Here is an 18,460-nt window from a genome sequence, read left to right on the forward strand (position 1 = left end):
TATATCTAAGTTATTTCCTTCAGGGACCGTTGTGATCTGACAAACCTGACCATTCTCCTTTCAGTGCTGGTTGCCGATAGTTCTTTCCGTAATTCATACTCAACATTTTATCCACATCTTTCACGGTCACGAATTGTTTATTGTTGATGGTGACAATGGACGATCCTTCCATGAGGGCTTGACCTGCCTCATAAAAATCTACATAGCCACGTTGTCTCCAGTACTGAGACACTGGCAACATTCCCTTTACTGCTTCTTCCAGATCACTATTGAATAATGTTTGGCCTTCTAAGTCTTCAGGCCCGTCAAAATAAGGGGCTGTATTTACGTCGATGTACGGGGGGACAAGAATATGCCCCCTGGGCATGTCCATGAAAGACATACCTATATAGTATTGGTTTTCGAGAACCTTTTCAAGAGCAGTATACGTTGAAGCATTTTTATACACAGAGCTAGGTAATGCAATATCTACGTCGTATGTCCACGGTATGATCGCTTTACTCCTGACAGCCCCTAACAAGGTGCCATCAACAATTCGGTATTCTAGCCCCAGTTTGTTTAGCCCTCTTACAAAATCGCTCAGCATTTTCCATAAAACAGTGCTGCAACATATCGGTGCAGCTACGCCGGGTAGACCTCGTGGCTCTACATAGGGTTTCTCCGGGCACATCTTCCAGTTTGCGACACAAGCCGTCCATTCTATTCTATTCTCCGTTACGATCCGAAGTACCGTATGTTTATTGGCAAAATTTGCATATTCAGGAACCTCCTTTGAGCCTTTCAAATTTCCTCGATCTCTACGCTTGATTTTGGGTGTCCACGCGCAAGAACCAAGCTTTGCAATCTTCAATTCGCCCTTTGATCGTAGAAAAAACTCCAATAAGGATAATTTCCCAAAACCTTCGATTAATCCTCCAATTTTCTGAAACACATCCTTCCTTATTACAAATGGACTTTGCACTATATTGCAGGTTTGTACAAGCGCGTCAGTTGTCCCAGTTTCACTGTCGGAGTCAAGCCTGAGAGACTTCTGTAGCGTGAGGTTTTTTACAGGGCCTGTATTCCTAATGTGAACGCTCCACATTTTTTTCACAAAACGACACCAAGATTGATCCAACGTGAAATTTCCAGAGGCTTTCATTTCATGGCTTTCCTGTTGTTGCATACAAGTTGCACCATGAAATTGTTTCCTTGAACGAAGAAAATCACTCAACTTCCTCGCGGAATGTTTGTCTTTGTCCTCCAGTACACGATCAATTTCTAGCTCTTTGGTTGAAAAGGGCAAAATCAACAGATAGAGAGTATTGTTATTCACCGCACTGGAATAAGACAGATCCGAATGAATGACAGCCATTGAATCTCTCCGAGAGAGCAATGCATTTGAATTAGAAACGTTAGACTTTGCTGAGTTCGAAATCCTGAGTATTTGCGTTTCTATTTCAGAGTCGTTGCGTTTGACATTTTTTCGCCAGTTCAAGTTCAAACCAACGAAACAGAAATAAAAAAGATACCAACACAGTATCAGAGACGACCAACATAAAAAATATTTTTGCTTCCATCCCATTGCGCGAGAAGCTCACTTTTTTGGGATCAAAAATATTCGATAACAATTATTTTTTGTCACAATTTGGTACTATTGATCCAATTTTCCAGCTTTCAACAATTAATTTAGAGCCAGAAAAAGTGGATGAGCTGGCTCCTTAGGTGTGATAGCATTATGATTTTAATAAACGTTAATTAAGGAATATATTTTCGTTTGATCAGTTCCCTGTGAAAAATTAACTTCATTCTGTGTAAGAAATGGTGTAACCATGGTTTCCATTCGTGATCACCATCATGACGGGTAAGTCTCTTCTTTATATATCCATATCGTCGACGGATTTGGATATAAACTCTATTTCAGCAGATTAGGAGAAGCTTAAATGCTTATTTTGATGAGGGAAAATACCATGAGGGTGCGGTTGCTTCATGCAAATTTTGACAGACGTATTGTCTCTTCTCTTGTCAATAAATATGCAATGATTCATTCTAGTCTATTCCCTTTCTCAAAAAAGAGGACAAGTATAGCTCTCACTCGAGAACAACAATCCAGGAAATTTGATTTCAACGAAATGATATTTATTATTTTTTGCCTCAAAATGTGTTAACATCGTCAAGACTGAGAGATACCAAATATGAATGACTGAATGTCACCTGCGTGAACGCGTTCATCACGGTCCATGAGAAAATTGCTATCATGGTACAAAGGTAAACACAGCTTGAAAACTATCTATCTAATGTCTTATCAACACTGTTTATGGGTTTCGAATAACTTTCTCGGAAAAAAAATATAAAAAGTAAATATATGCTGACTATTTTATTTACCTCTCGAAAAAACTAACGTTCTAATAAATGATCTTAAATTTTCATTCTCGAAAAAGGCGAGCACTTTATCAATGTGATACTGTTCCATTTTTCTAGTTAAATTCGTTAAGAAGGATCATTTGACCAATAAAAATTCGGGTAAACACAGCTTGAAAACTACCTATCTAATGTCTTATCAACACTGTTTATGGGTTTCGAATAACTTTCTCGGAAAAAAAAAAAAAGTAAATATATGCTGACCATTTTATTTACCTCTCGAAAAAACTAACGTTTTAATAAATGATCGTAAATTTTCATTCTCGAAAAAGGCGAGCACTTTATCAATGTGATACTGTTCCATTTTTCTAGTTAAATTCGTTAAGAAGGATCATTTGACTAATAAAAATTCGGGAACGAAAAGCGCTCAATTGCTATGCGTAGCTGAGGGAAATTTTGGGGTACCATGGAGACCAGGCAAAACGAGGCTTGCTCTTTTTTAAGTCCATTTCGGTCTTCTTGACAGGTTAAACAAAGTTACGAGAGAATTATTTTTGTCTCAATTTGGTGCCATTGATTCCGCCAATTTCCCAGGTTTTCATCATTTTAATCTGACACTGACAGACTTGGCGAGCGATCACAGGCAATTTATCTTATACCATTTAGCTATGGCAATTTTAATTTTCTTCTGGGATCGATGAACGCTTTCATGCCGGTTACAATCGTTCATTCCTATTTTAGAATATCTCTTAATCGTAACGCTCGCTCGTTCAAACCACATTTGGTAGCAAATCAGAGTGGCTGTGAGCCAGTCAACTCGGAAAATGTTGTACTGAAGGGTGGGATGTTGGGGCCACTGGGCTGACTTCGACTTTACCACGCTTTATCCTCTTTGTCTGCTGCTCCCTCGATGCACGTAATCAATTTCATAGACGCTCTACATACTTGACACAATAGATTGTGCTTCTTCTTTCAAGCGAGAGGTTTAACCCTTTACCCCAAGAGTGACTAATATCTAATTTCCCCTTACAACATCACCCGAAATCAAACATTAAGGTCATGATAATAAAGGACATGATCACCAACTAAAGAAACCCTTGATTGCTGAACAAATTCTCCTTGTCAGAAGCCTAGGAAATGTAGAGAGAACAGTATGGAGAATATGCATGCTGATATGAGGGATTAAAGGGTTAAGGATCGATTATTTGTGGCTGGAAACTTTTTTTGAGGGGGGTCTTTCCTTTTTTCTTCTTTTCCCCTCCCCTTTTTTATGTCTTTCATGGACATGCCCAGGGGACATATTTCTGTGCCCCCATACATCGATGTCAATACAGCCCCTCATTTTGACGGGCCCTGGGACCTAAAAGGCAAAGCATCATTTAATAGTGAACTACTTCGTGGCCGTGAAAGATGGGGATAGAATCATATTGAGTATCAACTCCGACAATAACTACCGGCAACCAGCACTTCAAGGAGAATGGTTGGGTTTGTCAGATAACAAGGATCTTTAAGGCAGCAAACAGAGACTTAGCAACGATTATAAGAGGAATACTCCGCCGAGTCTGAGATTAGAGACCTTAAATGCAGACACAACGATAACGCCGACGAAAGCTTCGATTAAAACTGAATTTATTTTTCTTCATATTTTCCGGAATGGGTAGATGTCTTCATCGTGTCTAATGGCGCCAGAACTCAACTTCAGCTTAAAATATGAGAGCGCTTGCAACGTTGAGTTTTAAATATAAACCTAAATGATTCCCCGTCAATGTTTAAACTCTCAGACCACGTAAGTTTTGGTGATTTATGGTTTTGCTTTGCATAGGGCGGCCACCAATTATACAATGTTTTAAAATGCACGTACTTTTCTATTCGAAAATGGGTCAATTTCGGCCGATAACAATAGCTATTCCAAACCTCCATAGTGACTTAAGGTGGACTAAATGTTGAAGTTGTTTTTCTTTATAAGATTTGGCCAAGTAAACTATTAAAGTTTCAGTTCGTTGAAAGGAAAACTCAATAAGCACACCCTTCGATCAAGCACCTTCGTTCCAATAAGTGCCCCTCCTTTTAGCTGAAATTTTAAATAAGCAACCCGGGCGCTTGATCGCGGAAAACGATATTCTGAGTCGACCAAAAAGCGACATCAAATTACACATAAAATATTTCCTAGGATCACATAGTCTCACGTAGTGATCGTCTTGAATAGGCTTCAGTTTTTATGCTTGAGTTGTGCAGCGAAGAATTCTCATCTGTCTGTCGTACTTCATCATTTTATCTTTATCTGTATGGTGCGTTAGTTATGCAACTATGTAGTCTCGTCTTTCCCAGTACTTTGACGACCGACTAGACAAGTAGGACTTGGTTACGAGATCAAATACTTTCAAATATATATGAGCCTTGGGAAAAAATGACAATACAAGCTCAAACTGTGTAGACAACAGATAACTTAATGAAATTATTGTCCACGATTTACAACATATTTCACTCTCAAGAAAAGAAAACTATTTACTTATTTTCGCTTGGTAGGTATTTTAAGATACGATGAACCCCGGACAGGAAACAAGCCGGCTACATTGAAAGAAAGTAAGGTTAGACAAATTAAGATTAAACGGAAAACACCTCATTTTATTAGATAGTTTGTAAATAAATGATCCACACAATAATATTCAATCGACGTTAAGGCTACAAACTAGACGTCTTTCAAATTCGCCTTGACTCTCTGTCTTACATAATTGCTCTTTTTATTTCTGTTACATTTTTTAAGTTTCGAATTCCCATTACAATTTTTTATGTACGAAATCGCTTGCTTATAATATGATCGCTTTAAGCTTGTACTAAACTGTAAATATAACAACTTTCTTTACACTTGTACCTTACATTTTGACCGTTTTAACCCTGTAACCTCCCAGAAGTGATTAACATGAAAATTCTATCCATGATAAACAGACACTATCCAGCAAAAATGTAACGAGAAAATTATCAGTAGAGACTTTTGTCTTGGTCTATTTCCAAATTCTCTATTTTGCAAGGAAGTGCAAAGCAACTGGGGGGAGAATGAACAGTTTAAGGGTTAAAATTTCTTGTCATTGTCAGGTGCCTTTTGGTCTGTTGAATATTGCCGTAGCAGTTTTGTTAAGCGCAGTATTTCAGCAATAACAACTTGCATTAACTCTTGGGAATGATAAAAACTAACAGAGAGCTAGAATTACGCTCATGCATTGGTCTTCCTTAAAACGCTCTTTGAAAAAAATGATACCTAACTTTTCCTAGGTCGCCCTCGTTAAAGTTTATGCCAATTTTCTCTTTCGATCAGGGTCTGCTTTTGTCTCCTATTTTATGATTTCATCAGTTTTTTCCTCAGCAAAGAGAACAACAGAAATCGTTTTACGGCGATACGTGTAGCACTGCTGCGGGTACTGCTGGGATTGCACTTGGCTGCCTTGATCTTGTGGTGTGAATGGATATCAGCTCTCCTTGTGCGTTGGATGTAGGTAAGATGCCTGGCTGACCATGATTGGTGGAGGAAACGACTCGTTCATCCACGACCTGCTGTGAGAACACGTGACCAAAAAGATTTCTAATGTGGTGGCTTAATGGTTTGAGAGTGAGCTTCTGATCAAGAGGTCCTGGCTCTATTCCCTGCCGGGTCATGTAAGTCAATCTCTTAGTTGGTCTTTTCCTCTACCTTAAACTTAACTCTGAACAATAATTTTTGGACTCTAAGCGGTCATGTTGGTATTAAGAAGTACCTTCTCCGCATACTTACTTTACTATGGTGGAGTCCGGTTTTGAATTGTCCTGATTCTCAAAAAGTAAAAAGCGTAGTCAAAGTAGATTTTTGTGGAAAGTTTTGCTTCCTTTCTTAAACTTCTGGTAGAATCTGAGCTTTGAAGACGTTTTAAGTTATCAGGTACAAGTTGTTATGGCCAAGAAACACCTTTTTGCTTGAGATGAAATGCTAAACGGCCCTGTATCAGCGGCAGAGAGAAAATGTGGGAGGCTTGGATCGGGCAGTGTTCAATACGTGACCTGACCCAAAACTCTCTCGCTTTTTCACTCCTTCGCTACTATCGTACCGTTTTCTGACGCACTTCGTTTCAGTTTCTAAACGCCTGGAACAGGCTAAGATTTAGAAATTTTCGCTACCAACATTTCTCTGTCAGTCAAATTACCTCAGGGTTGTATTCGGTAAGATCTGGCATCTCTAAATCTTGTGGTTCCATCTCAGTGCTGCCAGGAAAATGCAAAAGGCAATAGTTGTTTATTAGCAGATTCGATGACCTTAATTGAGTGTAAATGAGCTTATACTCAAGGAACTTAAAGTGTTTACGGGTTCAAAGTTCGACGGCACACACATGTACATTAAGTGTCGATGAACTGTACTCAATGGTGATATTGTTTAATAACAGCAAATGTTCAGTCGATTGTTCTTCCGACATTTCTTCGACTCTTGGAACGACGGTCTTCAAGGTCTGCTCCAACGCAGTGACGATGACGTCACTTTCATCTTGACCTTGCACAGTAAAATGCACAGACATTCTTTTGCTGCAGTTGGCAAGAACCATGATTTTTTTTGCATTCATCACATTTCACTAACAAACTGGCTGAGGCTTGCAAAAGCTTTCTTGAACAGTGTACGCAAAGAGGGTATTGCTGAACCTTCTCCACAGTTTTTATGAAGAGAACAAATAACGGCAATTTATGCTCTTGTGGAACTTCATGAAGGCTCTTCCATGGTTATGCCCTTGGGCTTGTCATCTTGAATGGCAGAGATGACGGAATTGGACATGTAGTTAACTTCTTGGCATCATTCCAGAAGCACACACGGATGTTTGTTATCTTGTAAACTGCGGCCGTGGTAATTAAAGCGAGATTATCTTCCGACAGGCTGATAGTTATCTTTCCTGTTAGATCTGCGATTGTCCCTTCAGCCAGGAGACTTTGTTTGCCAAGGCGAACCGTTGATATTTCACTGATGTTTCCTACCTTACCGAGGACTGACACTGAATCACCTTCTCTTGAATTCTGGAGGATATCTGTTATTGCGGTGCACTTGTTGGTCGACAGCTCAGCAAACTGGAAGCAATAGTCAGTTGGCGAGGGTTGACTACTACCAAGGCCTAACTAAACCATTACTGGAGTTCAGATTATCATTTCGGAAGAGACTATAACCACTGATGTCATACAGGTCATTTGGATCTTGAGAACTAAATCTTGTTTCTGCAAAAATGTTTATATCAGAACTGGAATGATTAAGATCTTTACGCAAGCCTTGGATGTGTTTATGAACAGGTAGAGGCAGAATCTCTTATGACCAAAATGTTATTAAGGTAACTTTCACTGCCAGAAACTTTGATAATTGTGGACCAAATTATCTGATGAAGTCTGTTAAGGTTTGCTACATTACAGCGATGGAGTAGGTAGTTCCCGTAGTTGCGATAATTTATATCAAATTTTCGTGTGAACACTCACAACACCAAAATTAATAACTTTGGAAGCGAAAGACTTATCTGGAGGTTTGAGCAGTTCCAAAACAGTCCTTACATCTTTTTCATTAGAATCTGTTGTACTAGCTTGCAAGAGAAACGCGGTCGATGCTATGCCCTTGGTAATCGCCCTATATTTGATTTCGGTTGCGCGGGCTCAATCAACGTTTTTAACGGCTTCAGAAAAAGCACGCCGAGTAATAGGTTATTGTTGTCTTGTTTCGATCTAAGGAGATTTCAGCGGCCAATACTACCCTCTGCTCTACATTGGAAACATGCTGATAACAAAGCTGTTAGAAGGAAGTGCTCTTCAGGAACTGATTGAACCCTATTCATACTCAAGAACTAAACCAATGGCGACCATCCTGATGAGGAGACGCTGGAGGCGGATTGGGCACGTCACCCACCAAGAAGCCTCTATCGCAAAAACCGCTCTTCACTGGACGACTGGAGGGAAACTCAACAGTAGCCGCCCAAAGAACACCTTGCGGCGGACGGTAAAGGGAGAAATTCAGGAGATGGGGAAAACCAGGGAGGACATCAAGCTCATGGCAAACGACCGATAGTCTTCCTGCCTCCACTTTCACACACGCGCAGACACTACTTAACACTTGCAATCGTTTTATGATATATACAAATAAGAAATGGCTGCGGACTGTTTTATTTCCCTCTCAAAAAACTTACGTTTTTTCTGTCAATTATTCTCGCGTGTTGATTTGATCATCATGTTTAATTTTTTCTCGCTTGAAAAAATGGTAGAGACTCCCAAGTTTTCATTTTGACTACATTTTTTTCTTTTTATTATTTCTGTAACCCTTTCAATTTTCCTTCGCTTATTTTGCGAAACGGCGGTTGTTTTTTAACATTTATGTTTTCCTTTGAAATTTTGTGCAGGAAATTGGCGCACGGCAGGCCAGAATTGATTCATTTGCAGTTTCTGTACTTTTGACCGCTGTGTTATTGGCGCGTAGCTCATCAAACTTAACTCATTTGTGCATGTTTTTTGTTTAGCCGCCATGTGCGTTGCAACCCAGAAGATTTCGTAAATCTTTCTTTGCTTTCAGCGGTGACATGACGCATTTTTCACTTTGGTGGAGGAGTCTGTTACTTCCAAATTTGATCAAAAATGAAACAAGATAATCAATGATAAATCAATTAGTTATGTCTGCCAGGAGCCCATTATCCGGAGCTTCCATCTTCCATACTTACCCTCTGAGTCAACCCTGTCCCGTATCTTTTATTTCTAGCAGCACCTCCCACGGGGTTTTTCGCGGATGTTTACAAAATAGCTAGTCATAAGAAAGCTGTGGTCCTCTATTGTTTACATTACATGCAGGCCGCACGAAACTATTTCAACAATGGCAAAAAGCGCGGAAAGTTTACCAGTTTTTTAGAGTGTTATGCGAACGTCAGCGAGTGTTCGGGGGAAATTAAAGAACCCCACATATCTCAGTTCTAAAAATAAAAAGGGACAGGGTTGCCTCAAGGGTACAATTGGTATGGAGGCTCCGGGTAATGAGCTCCTCTGTCTGCTAAATAAAGAGCCGTGCAAATCAGCACGTGCGTTTTCAAACAATAGAAATATTTCAGCTGCCCTCAGCAAAGCAACGCCCGAGATCACCAAAACCTGCGCGAACCATGATGACCAATTCTGACACAGCCACCCATTTGTGAAATTGTAAAGAAAATTATACATGATAATTATACAAATTAATCCATGTTTCCTCAGATTTGCCGTCCTTTCTCCTTTTAAAGTTCCTAATCCGACGCAAACTCGTCGCTGCATTATTACTAGAATCTAGACTATATCTAAGTTATTTCCTTCAGGGACCGTTGTGATCTGACAAACCTGACCATTCTCCTTTGAGTGCTGGTTGCCGATAGTTCTTGCCGTAATTCATACTCAACATTTTATCCACATCTTTCACGGTCACGAATTGTTCATTGTTGATGGTGACAATGGACGATCCTTCCATGAGGGCTTGACCTGCCTCATAAAAATCTACATAGCCACGTTGTCTCCAATCCTGAGACACTGGCAACATTCCCTTCACTGCTTCTTCCAGTTCACTACTGAATAATGCTTTGCCTTCTAAGTCTTCAGGCCCGTCAAAATAAGGGGCTGTATTTACGTCGATGTACGGGGGCACAAGAATATGCCCCCTGGGCATGTTAATGAAAGACCAACCTATATAGTATTGATTTTCGAGAACCTTTTCGAGAGCAGTATACGTTGAAGCATTTTTATACACAGAGGCAGGTAATGCAATATCTACGTCGTATGTCCATGGTATGATCGCTTTACTCCTGACAGCCCCTAACAAGGTGCCATCAACAATTCGGTATTCTAGCCCCAGTTTGTTTAGCCCTCTTACAAAATCGCTCAGCATTTTCCATAAAACAGTGCTGCAACATATCGGTGCAGCTACGCCGGGTAGACCTCGTGGCTCTACATAGGGTTTCTCCGGGCACATCTTCCAGTTTGCGACACAAGCCGTCCATTCTATTCTATTCTCCGTTACGATCCGAAGTACCGTATGTTTATTGGCAAAATTTGCATATTCAGGGACCTCCTTTGAGCCTTTCAAATTTCCTCGATCCGTATGCTTGATTTCGGGTGTCCACGCGCAAGAACCAAGCTTTGCAATCTTCAATTCGCCCTTTGATCGTAGAAAAAACTCCAATAAAGATAATTTCCCAAAACCGTCGATTGGTCCCCCAATTTTCTGAAACACATCTTTCCTTATTACAAATGGACCTTGCACGATACTGCAGGTTTGTACAAGCGCGTCAGTTGTCCCAGTTTCACTGTCAGAGTCAAGCCAGAGAGACTTTTGTAGCGTGAGGTTTTTTACAGGGCCTGTATTCCTAATGTGAACGCTCCACATTTTTTTCACAAAACGACACCAAGATTGATCCAACATGAAATTTCCAGAGGCTTTCATTTCATGGCTTCCCTGTTGTTGCATACAAGTTGCACCATGAAATTGTTTCCTTGAACGAAGAAAATCACTCAACATCCTTACGGAATGTTTGTCTTTGTCCTCCAGTACACGATCAATTTCCAGCTCTTTGGTTGAAAAGGGCAAAATCAACAGATAGAGAGTATTGTTATTCACCGCACTGGAATAAGACAGATCCGAATGAATGACAGCCATTGAATCTCTCCGAGAGAGCAACGCACTTGAATTAGAAACGTTAAACTTTGTTGAGTTCGAAATCCTGAGTATTTGCGTTTCTATTTCAGAGTCGTTGCGTTTGACATTTTTTCGCCAGTTCAAGTTCAAACCAACGAAACACAAATAACAAAGATACGAATATAGTATCAGAGACGACAAACATAAAAAATATGTTCGCTTCCATTCCATTGCGCGAGAAGCTCACTTTTTTGGGATCAGAAATATTCGATAACAATTACTATTTTGTCACAATTTGGTACTCTTGATCCAATTTCCCAGCTTTCAACAATTTAGAGCCGGAAAAAGTGGATGATCTGGCGCCTTAGGTGTGATAGCATTATGATTTTAACAAACGTTAATTAAGGCATATATTTTCGTTTGATCAGTTCCCCGTGAAAGATTAACCTCCTTCTGCATACTAAGCGGTGTAACCATGGTTTCCATTCGTGATCACCGTTATAACGGGGGAGTCTCTTCTTAATATATCCATATCGTCGACGGATTTGGATGTAAACTCTATTTCAGCAGATTAGGAAAACCATAAATGCTTATTTTGATGAGGGAAAATACCATGAGGGTGCGGGGTAAAATTTCCGCACAGCCCCATACTACATTATGCATTCAGTTCTTGGATAGAGAAAACAATGACAAAAACAATAGATTGCCATTGGGAAAACAGATTTGTTTTACAATAGTATGGGGCTGTGCGGAAATTTTACCGGGTGCGGTATTGCGGTATTGAGGGTGCGACAATCCAGGAAATTTGATTTCAACGGAATGTAATTATTGTTTTTAGCCTCAAAATGTGTTTTGACTTAACATCGTTAAGACTGAGAGATACCAAATGTGAATGACTGAATGTGGCCTGCGTGAACGCGTTCATCAAGTCCATGAGAAAATTGCTATCATCGTACAAAGGTAAACACAGCTTGAAAACTAACTAATTGATGTCTTATCAACACTGTTTATGGGTTTCGAATAACTCTCTCGGAAAAAAAAATATAAAAGTAAATATATGCTGATTATTTTATTTACCTCTCGAAAAAACCTACGTTTTAATTAATGATCTTTTGTCAATAATTTTCACGCCTTGATTTGGTCAATTATCCGGCTTTAAGTTTCATTCTCGAAAAAGGCGAGCACTTTGTCAGTGTGACACAATTCAATTTTTCTAGTTAAATTCGTTAAGAAGGATCATTTGACTAATAAGCGATTCAGACAATTCGGGAACGAAAAGCACTCAATTGCTGTGCGTAGCTGAGGGAAATTTTGGGTACCATGGAGACCAGGCAAAACGAGGCTTGCTCTTTTTTAAGTCCATTTCGGTCTTCTTGACAGGTTAAACAAAGTTATGAGAGAATTATTTTTGTCTCAATTTGGTAACATTGATTCCGCCAATTTGCCAGCTTTTCATCATTTCAATCTGACACTGACAGACTTGGCGAGCCATTGATCATATAAGCAATTTATCTTATATAACTTAGCTATGGCAATTTTAATTTTCTTCTGGGATCGATGAACGCTTTCATGCCGGTTACAATCGTTCATTCCTATTTTAGAATATCTCTTAATCGTAACGCTCCTCGTTCAAACCACATTTGGTAGCAGATCAGAGTGGCTGTGAGCCAGTCAACTCGGAAAATGTTGTACTGAAGGGTGGGATGTTGGGGCCACTGAGCTGACTTCGAATTTTAAAACTTTACCACGCTTTATCCTCTTTGTCTGCTGCTCCTTTGATGCACGTAATAAATTTCATAGACGCTCTACATACTTGGCGCAATGGATTGTGCTTCTTCTTTCAAGCGAGAGGTTTAACCCTTTACCCCAAGAGTGACTAATATCCAATTTCCCCTTACAACATCACCCCGAAATCAAACATTAAGGTCATGAGAATAAAGGACATGATCACCAACTAAAGAAACCCTTGATTGCTGAACAAATTCTCCTTGTCAGAAGCCTAGGAAATGTAGAGAGAACAGTATGGAGAATATGCATGCTGATATGAGGGAGTAAAGGGTTAAGGATCGATCATTTGTGGCTGGAAACTTTTTTGAGGGGGGGTCTTTCCTTTTTCTTCTTTTCCCCTCCCCTTTTTATTGTCTTTGATTGACATGCCCAGGGGACATATTCTTGTGCCCCCATACATCGACATCAATACAGCCTCTTATTTTGTGGGCCGTGGGACCTAAAAGGCAAAGCATCATTTAATAGTGAACTACTTCGTAGCCGTGAAAGATGGGGATAGAATCATATTGAGTATCGACTGCGACAATAACTACCGGCAACCAGCACTGAAAGGAAAATGGTTGGGTTTGTCAGATAACAATGGTCTTTGAGGCAGCAAACAGAGACTTAGCTACGATTATAAGAGGAATACTCCGCCGAGTCTGAGATTAGAGATCTTAAATGTAGACACAACGATAACGCCGACGAAAGCTTTGGTAAAACTGAATTTATTTTTCTTCATATTTTCCGGAATGGGTAGATGTCTTCACCGCGTCTAATGACGCCAGACCTCAACTTCAGCTTAAAATATGTGAGCACAAGCAACGTTGAGTTTTAAATATCAACAAAAATAATTCCCCGTCAATGTTTAAACTCTTAGTCCACCTATGTTTTGGTGATTTATGGCCTTGCTTTGCAAAGGGCGGCCAGCAATTATATAATGTTTTAAAATGCACGTGCTTTTCTATTCGAAAATGGGTCAATTTCGGCCGATAACAATAGCTATTCCAAACCTCCATAGTGACTTAAGGTGGACTAAATGTTGTAGTTGTTTCTCTTTATAAGATTTAGCCGAGTAAACTATTAAAGTCTCAGTTCGTTGAAAGGAAAACTCAATAAGCACCCCCTTTAATCAAGCACCTTCATTCCAATAAGTGCCCCTCATTTGAGCTGAAATTTTAAATAAGCAACCCGGGCGCTTGATCGCGGAAATACTATATTCTGAGTCGACCAAAAAGCGACATCAAATTACACATAAAATATTTCCTAGGATCACATGGTCTCACGTAATGACCGTCTTGAATAGGCTTCAGTTTTTATGCTTGAGTTGTGCAGCGAAGAATTCTCATCTCTCTGTCGTACTTGATCATTTTATCTTTACCTGTATGGTGCGTTAGTTATGCAACTATGTAGTCTCGTCGTTCAGACACATGTGCAGTACGTGTCGATGAACTGTACTCAATGGTGATGTTGTTTAATAACAGCCAATGTTCAGTCGATTGAACAGTGTACGCAAAGAGGGTATTGCTGAACCTTCTGCACAGTTTTTAAGAAAAGAAGAAACTGAATCCAAGAAACTGAATCCTGCTTGATCGGACTTAACTTTCATTGGAAACTTTATTTCCCTTTCAAAAAACTTACTTTTTCTGTCAGTTATTCGCGCGTGTTGATTTGATCATCATGTTTAATTTTTTCTCGCTTGAAAAAATGGTAGAGACTCCCTAGTTTTCATTTTGACTACATTTTTTTCTTTTTATTATTTCTGTAACCCTTTCAATTTTCCTTCGCTTATTTTGCGAAACGGCGGTTGTTTTTTTAACATTTATGTTTTCCTTTGAAATTTTGTGCAGGGAATTGGCGCACGGCAGGCCAGAATTGATTTATTTGCAGTTGCTGCACTTTTGACTGCTCTGTAATTGGCACGTAGTTCATCAAACTTAACTCATTTGCGCATGTTTTTTGTTTAGCCGCCATGTGCGTTGCAAACCAGAAGATTTCATAAATCTTTCTTTGCTTTCAGCGGTGACATGACGCATTTTTCACTGCAGTGGAGGAGTCTGTTACTTCCGAATTTGATCAAAAATGAAACAAGATGATCAATGATCAATCAATTAGTTATGTCTGCCAGGAGCCCATTATCCGGAGCTTCCATCTTCCATACTTACCCTCTGAGTCAACCCTGTCCCGTATCTTTTATTTCTAGCAGCACCTCCCACGGGGTTTTTCGCGGATGTTTACATAATAGCTAGTCATAAGAAAGCTGTGGTCCTCTATTGTTTACCTTACATGCAGTCCGCACGAAAGTATTTCAATGATGGCGAAAAGCGCGGAAACTTTACCATTTTTTAAGAGTGTTATGCAAGAGTCACCGAGTTTTGGGGGGAAATTAAAGAACCCCCACATATCTCAGTTCTAAAAATAAAAAGGGACAGGGTTGACTAAAGGGTACAATTGTTATGGAGGCTCCGGGTAATAGGCTCCTCTGTCTGCTAAATAAAGAGCCGTGCAGATCAGCACGTGCGTTTTCAAACAATAGACATATTTTAGCTGCCCTCAGCAAGGCAACTCTCGAGATCACCAAAACCTGCGCGAACCATGATGACCAATTCTGACACAACCACCCATTTGTGAAATTGTAAAGAAAATTATACATTCTTTTTAATCGATGTTTCCTCAGCTGTGCCGTCCTTTCTCCTTTTAAGGTTCCTAATCCGACGCAAACTCGTCGCCGCATTATTCCTAGAATCTAGACTATATCTAAGTTATTTCCTTCAGGGACCGTTGTGATCTGACAAACCTGACCATTCTCCTTTCAGTGCTGGTTGCCGATAGTTCTTGCCGTAATTCATACTCAACATTTTATCCACATCTTTCACGGTCACGAATTGTTTATTGTTAATGGTGACAATGGACGATCCTTCCATCAGGGCTTGACCTGCCTCATAAAAATCTACAAAGCTACGTTGTCTCCAGTGCTGAGACACTGGCAACATTCCCTTCACTGCTTTTTCCAGATCACTACTGAATAATATTTTGCCTTCTAAGTCTTCAGGCCCGTCAAAATATGGGGCTGTATTTACGTCGATGAACGGGGACACAAGAATATGCCCCCTGGGCATATTCATGAAAGACAAACCTATATAGTATTGGTTTTGGAGAACCTTTTTAAGAGCAGTATACGTTGAAACATTTTTATACACGGAGGCAGGTAATGCAATATTTACGTCGTATGTCCATGGTATGATCGCTTTACTCCCGACAGCCCCTAACAAGGTGCCATCAACAATTCGGTATTCTAGCCCCAGTTTGTTTAGCCCTCTCACAAAATCGCTCAGCATTTTCCATAAAACAGTGCTGCAACATATCGGTGCAGGTACGCCGGGTAGACCTCGTGGCTCTACATAGGGTTTCTCCGGGCACATCTTCCAATTTGCGACACAAGCCGTCCATTCAATTCTATTCTCCGTTACGATCCGAAGTACCGTATGTTTAGTGCAAAAATTTGCATATTCAGGGACCTCCTTTGAGCCTTTCAAATTTCTTCGATCCGTACGCTTGATTTTGGGTGTCCACGCGCAAGAACCAAGCTTTGCAATCTTCAATTCGCCCTTTGATCGTAGAAAAAAACTCCAATAAAGATAATTTCCCAAAGCCGTCCATTAATCCTCCAATTTTCTGAAACACATCCTCCCTTATTACAAATGGACCTTGCACGATACTGCAGGTTTGTACAAGCGTGTCAGTTGTTTCAGTTTCACTGTTGGAGTCAAGCCTGAGAGACTTTTGTAGCGTGAGGTTTTTTACAGGGTCTGTATTCCTAATGTGAACGCTCCACATTTTTTTCACAAAAAGACACCAAGATTGATCCAACATGAAATTTCCAGAGGCTTTCATTTCATGGCCTCCCTGTTGTTGCATAAAAGTTGCACCATGAAATTGTTTCCTTGAACGAAGAAAAAACATCAACGTTTGTCTTTGTCCTCCAGTACACGATCAATTTCCTGCTCTTTGGTTGAAAAGGGCAAAATCAGCAGGTAGAGAGTATTGTTATTTACCACATTGGAATAAGACAGATCCGAATGAATGACAGCCATTGAATCTCTCCGAGAGAGCAACGCATTTGAATTAGAAACGTTAAACTTTGCTGAGTTCGAAATCCTGAGTATTTGCGTTTCCATTTCAGAGTCGCTGCGTTTGACATTTTCTCTCCCGTTCAAGTTCAAACCAACAAAACAGAAATAACAAAGATACGAACACAGGATCAGAAACGGCAAACATAAATATTTTCGCTTCCATCCCATTGTGCAAGAAGCTCACTTATTTGGGATCAAAAATATTCGATGACAATTATTTTTGTCACTGTTATAAAGTCGTCTTGGAATGACCTATCACCTGGTGACAACCTCTTTTGAAATAGGTGTATGCCCTTGGCCAGACTTGAGCTCACTATTTCAGTATACTAGTCCGACACCCATAGTATCACTACACTTGATCTCAAGGATCCTGTACCATCCAGGTATCCCAGTTACCCTGCTCACAGGGTCTAGTTTATATCAAATTTTCGCGTGAATATTCACAACACCAAAATTAATAACTTCGGAAGCGAAAGACTTATCTGGAGGTTTGAGCAGTTTCATAATAGTTCTTAAATTATTGTCATTAGAATCTGTTGTATTAGCTCGCAGGAGAAACGCGGTTGATGCTATGCCCTTGGTAACCGCCCTATATCCGATTTCTGTTGCGCAGGCTCAATCAACGTTCTTAACGGCTTCTGAAAAAGCGCCGAGTAATAGGTTATTGTTGTCTTGTTTCGCTCTCAAGAGATTTCAGCGGCCAATACTACCCTCCGCTCCAAGGTTAACTTGTACGTTAGGAGGGCATTCAAATCTGGGTTCATACAGAGTGATTTAATAGGAATATTCTGAGTTTCAGGTAGGTTCTTGTCACAATAATTCAGTATCGACCGATCGAAGGAAGCTTGTATCAATAAGATGAGGTCCAAGAAACTGAATCCTGCTTGATCGAACTTAACCCTCATTGGAAACATGCTGATAACAAAGATGTTAGAAAGAAGTGCTCTTCAGGAACTGATTGAACCCTGTTCATACTCTACTAATTGCAGGACTTACAAATTTAATTTCAGTTGCAGAGCTCTAGGTTAGGATAAATTTTAAGTGATTGGAACCGAATTATGTACTTGAAGGCTTCAATTTGCAACAAAATTAAGCTATTTTTGCATGATTCAACATTGCGCATTCCCCCTCACCTTTCAATCATGTTTGTGAACAGAGAAGTACTGGATTGCTCAGCCAGAGAAGAGATCATAATATTGGAAAGAACTAGGGGTTGCAATTGGCATGCAATTAATTCATTGATGTACAACAACTGCTTTGTTGTAGATTGTTAAAGTCAATGAATGTTATGGGGTATGATCAGGGAATGATATATGTAAATAATATGCAAAGAAAGAGATATTTAGGTAAAAATTGAAAGTTGTCAATACAGTAAATGTTGATATCGTTGTTTATTGATAATTTGATGTATGTTCTGCAATCATTAGATTATATATGAACAAGGTTCAATCAGTTCCTGAAGAGCACTTCCTTCTAAAAGCTTTGTCAACAGCATGTTCCCAATGAAGGGTAAGTCCAACCAAGCAGGATTCAGTTTCTTGGACCTCATCTTATTGATGCGAGATTCCGTCGATCGGTCGACACTGAATTATTGTAA

General features: G+C 39.9%; 2 protein-coding genes and 1 pseudogene across 2 annotated transcripts; all 3 read right to left on the reverse strand.

Annotated features, from left to right (window-relative positions):
• Positions 1-3: 3 nt before the first annotated feature.
• LOC131795737 (uncharacterized) lies at positions 4-1,686 on the reverse strand. The gene has a single exon (XM_059113345.2). The coding sequence runs from the start codon at positions 1,562-1,564 to the stop codon at positions 20-22; it is 1,545 nt and encodes a 514-aa protein (XP_058969328.2). The 5' UTR covers positions 1,565-1,686; the 3' UTR covers positions 4-19.
• Positions 1,687-9,306: 7,620 nt separating this feature from the next.
• Positions 9,307-11,089, reverse strand: LOC131788335 (uncharacterized). The gene has a single exon (XM_059105420.2). The coding sequence runs from the start codon at positions 10,982-10,984 to the stop codon at positions 9,650-9,652; it is 1,335 nt and encodes a 444-aa protein (XP_058961403.1). The 5' UTR covers positions 10,985-11,089; the 3' UTR covers positions 9,307-9,649.
• A 4,352-nt stretch (positions 11,090-15,441) lies between these two features.
• On the reverse strand, positions 15,442-16,824 carry LOC131788334 (uncharacterized; annotated as a pseudogene).
• Positions 16,825-18,460: the final 1,636 nt, after the last annotated feature.

The sequence above is a fragment of the Pocillopora verrucosa genome, chromosome 9 (assembly GCF_036669915.1).
Source record: "Pocillopora verrucosa isolate sample1 chromosome 9, ASM3666991v2, whole genome shotgun sequence".
Lineage (NCBI taxonomy): Eukaryota > Metazoa > Cnidaria > Anthozoa > Scleractinia > Pocilloporidae > Pocillopora > Pocillopora verrucosa.

Bases quoted from the DNA above. Each gene is read 5' to 3' on its own strand.
- LOC131795737 (XM_059113345.2), bottom strand. From the start codon at position 1,564: ATGGGATGGAAGCAAAAATATTTTTTATGTTGGTCGTCTCTGATACTG.
- LOC131788335 (XM_059105420.2), bottom strand. From the start codon at position 10,984: ATGGCTGTCATTCATTCGGATCTGTCTTATTCCAGTGCGGTGAATAAC.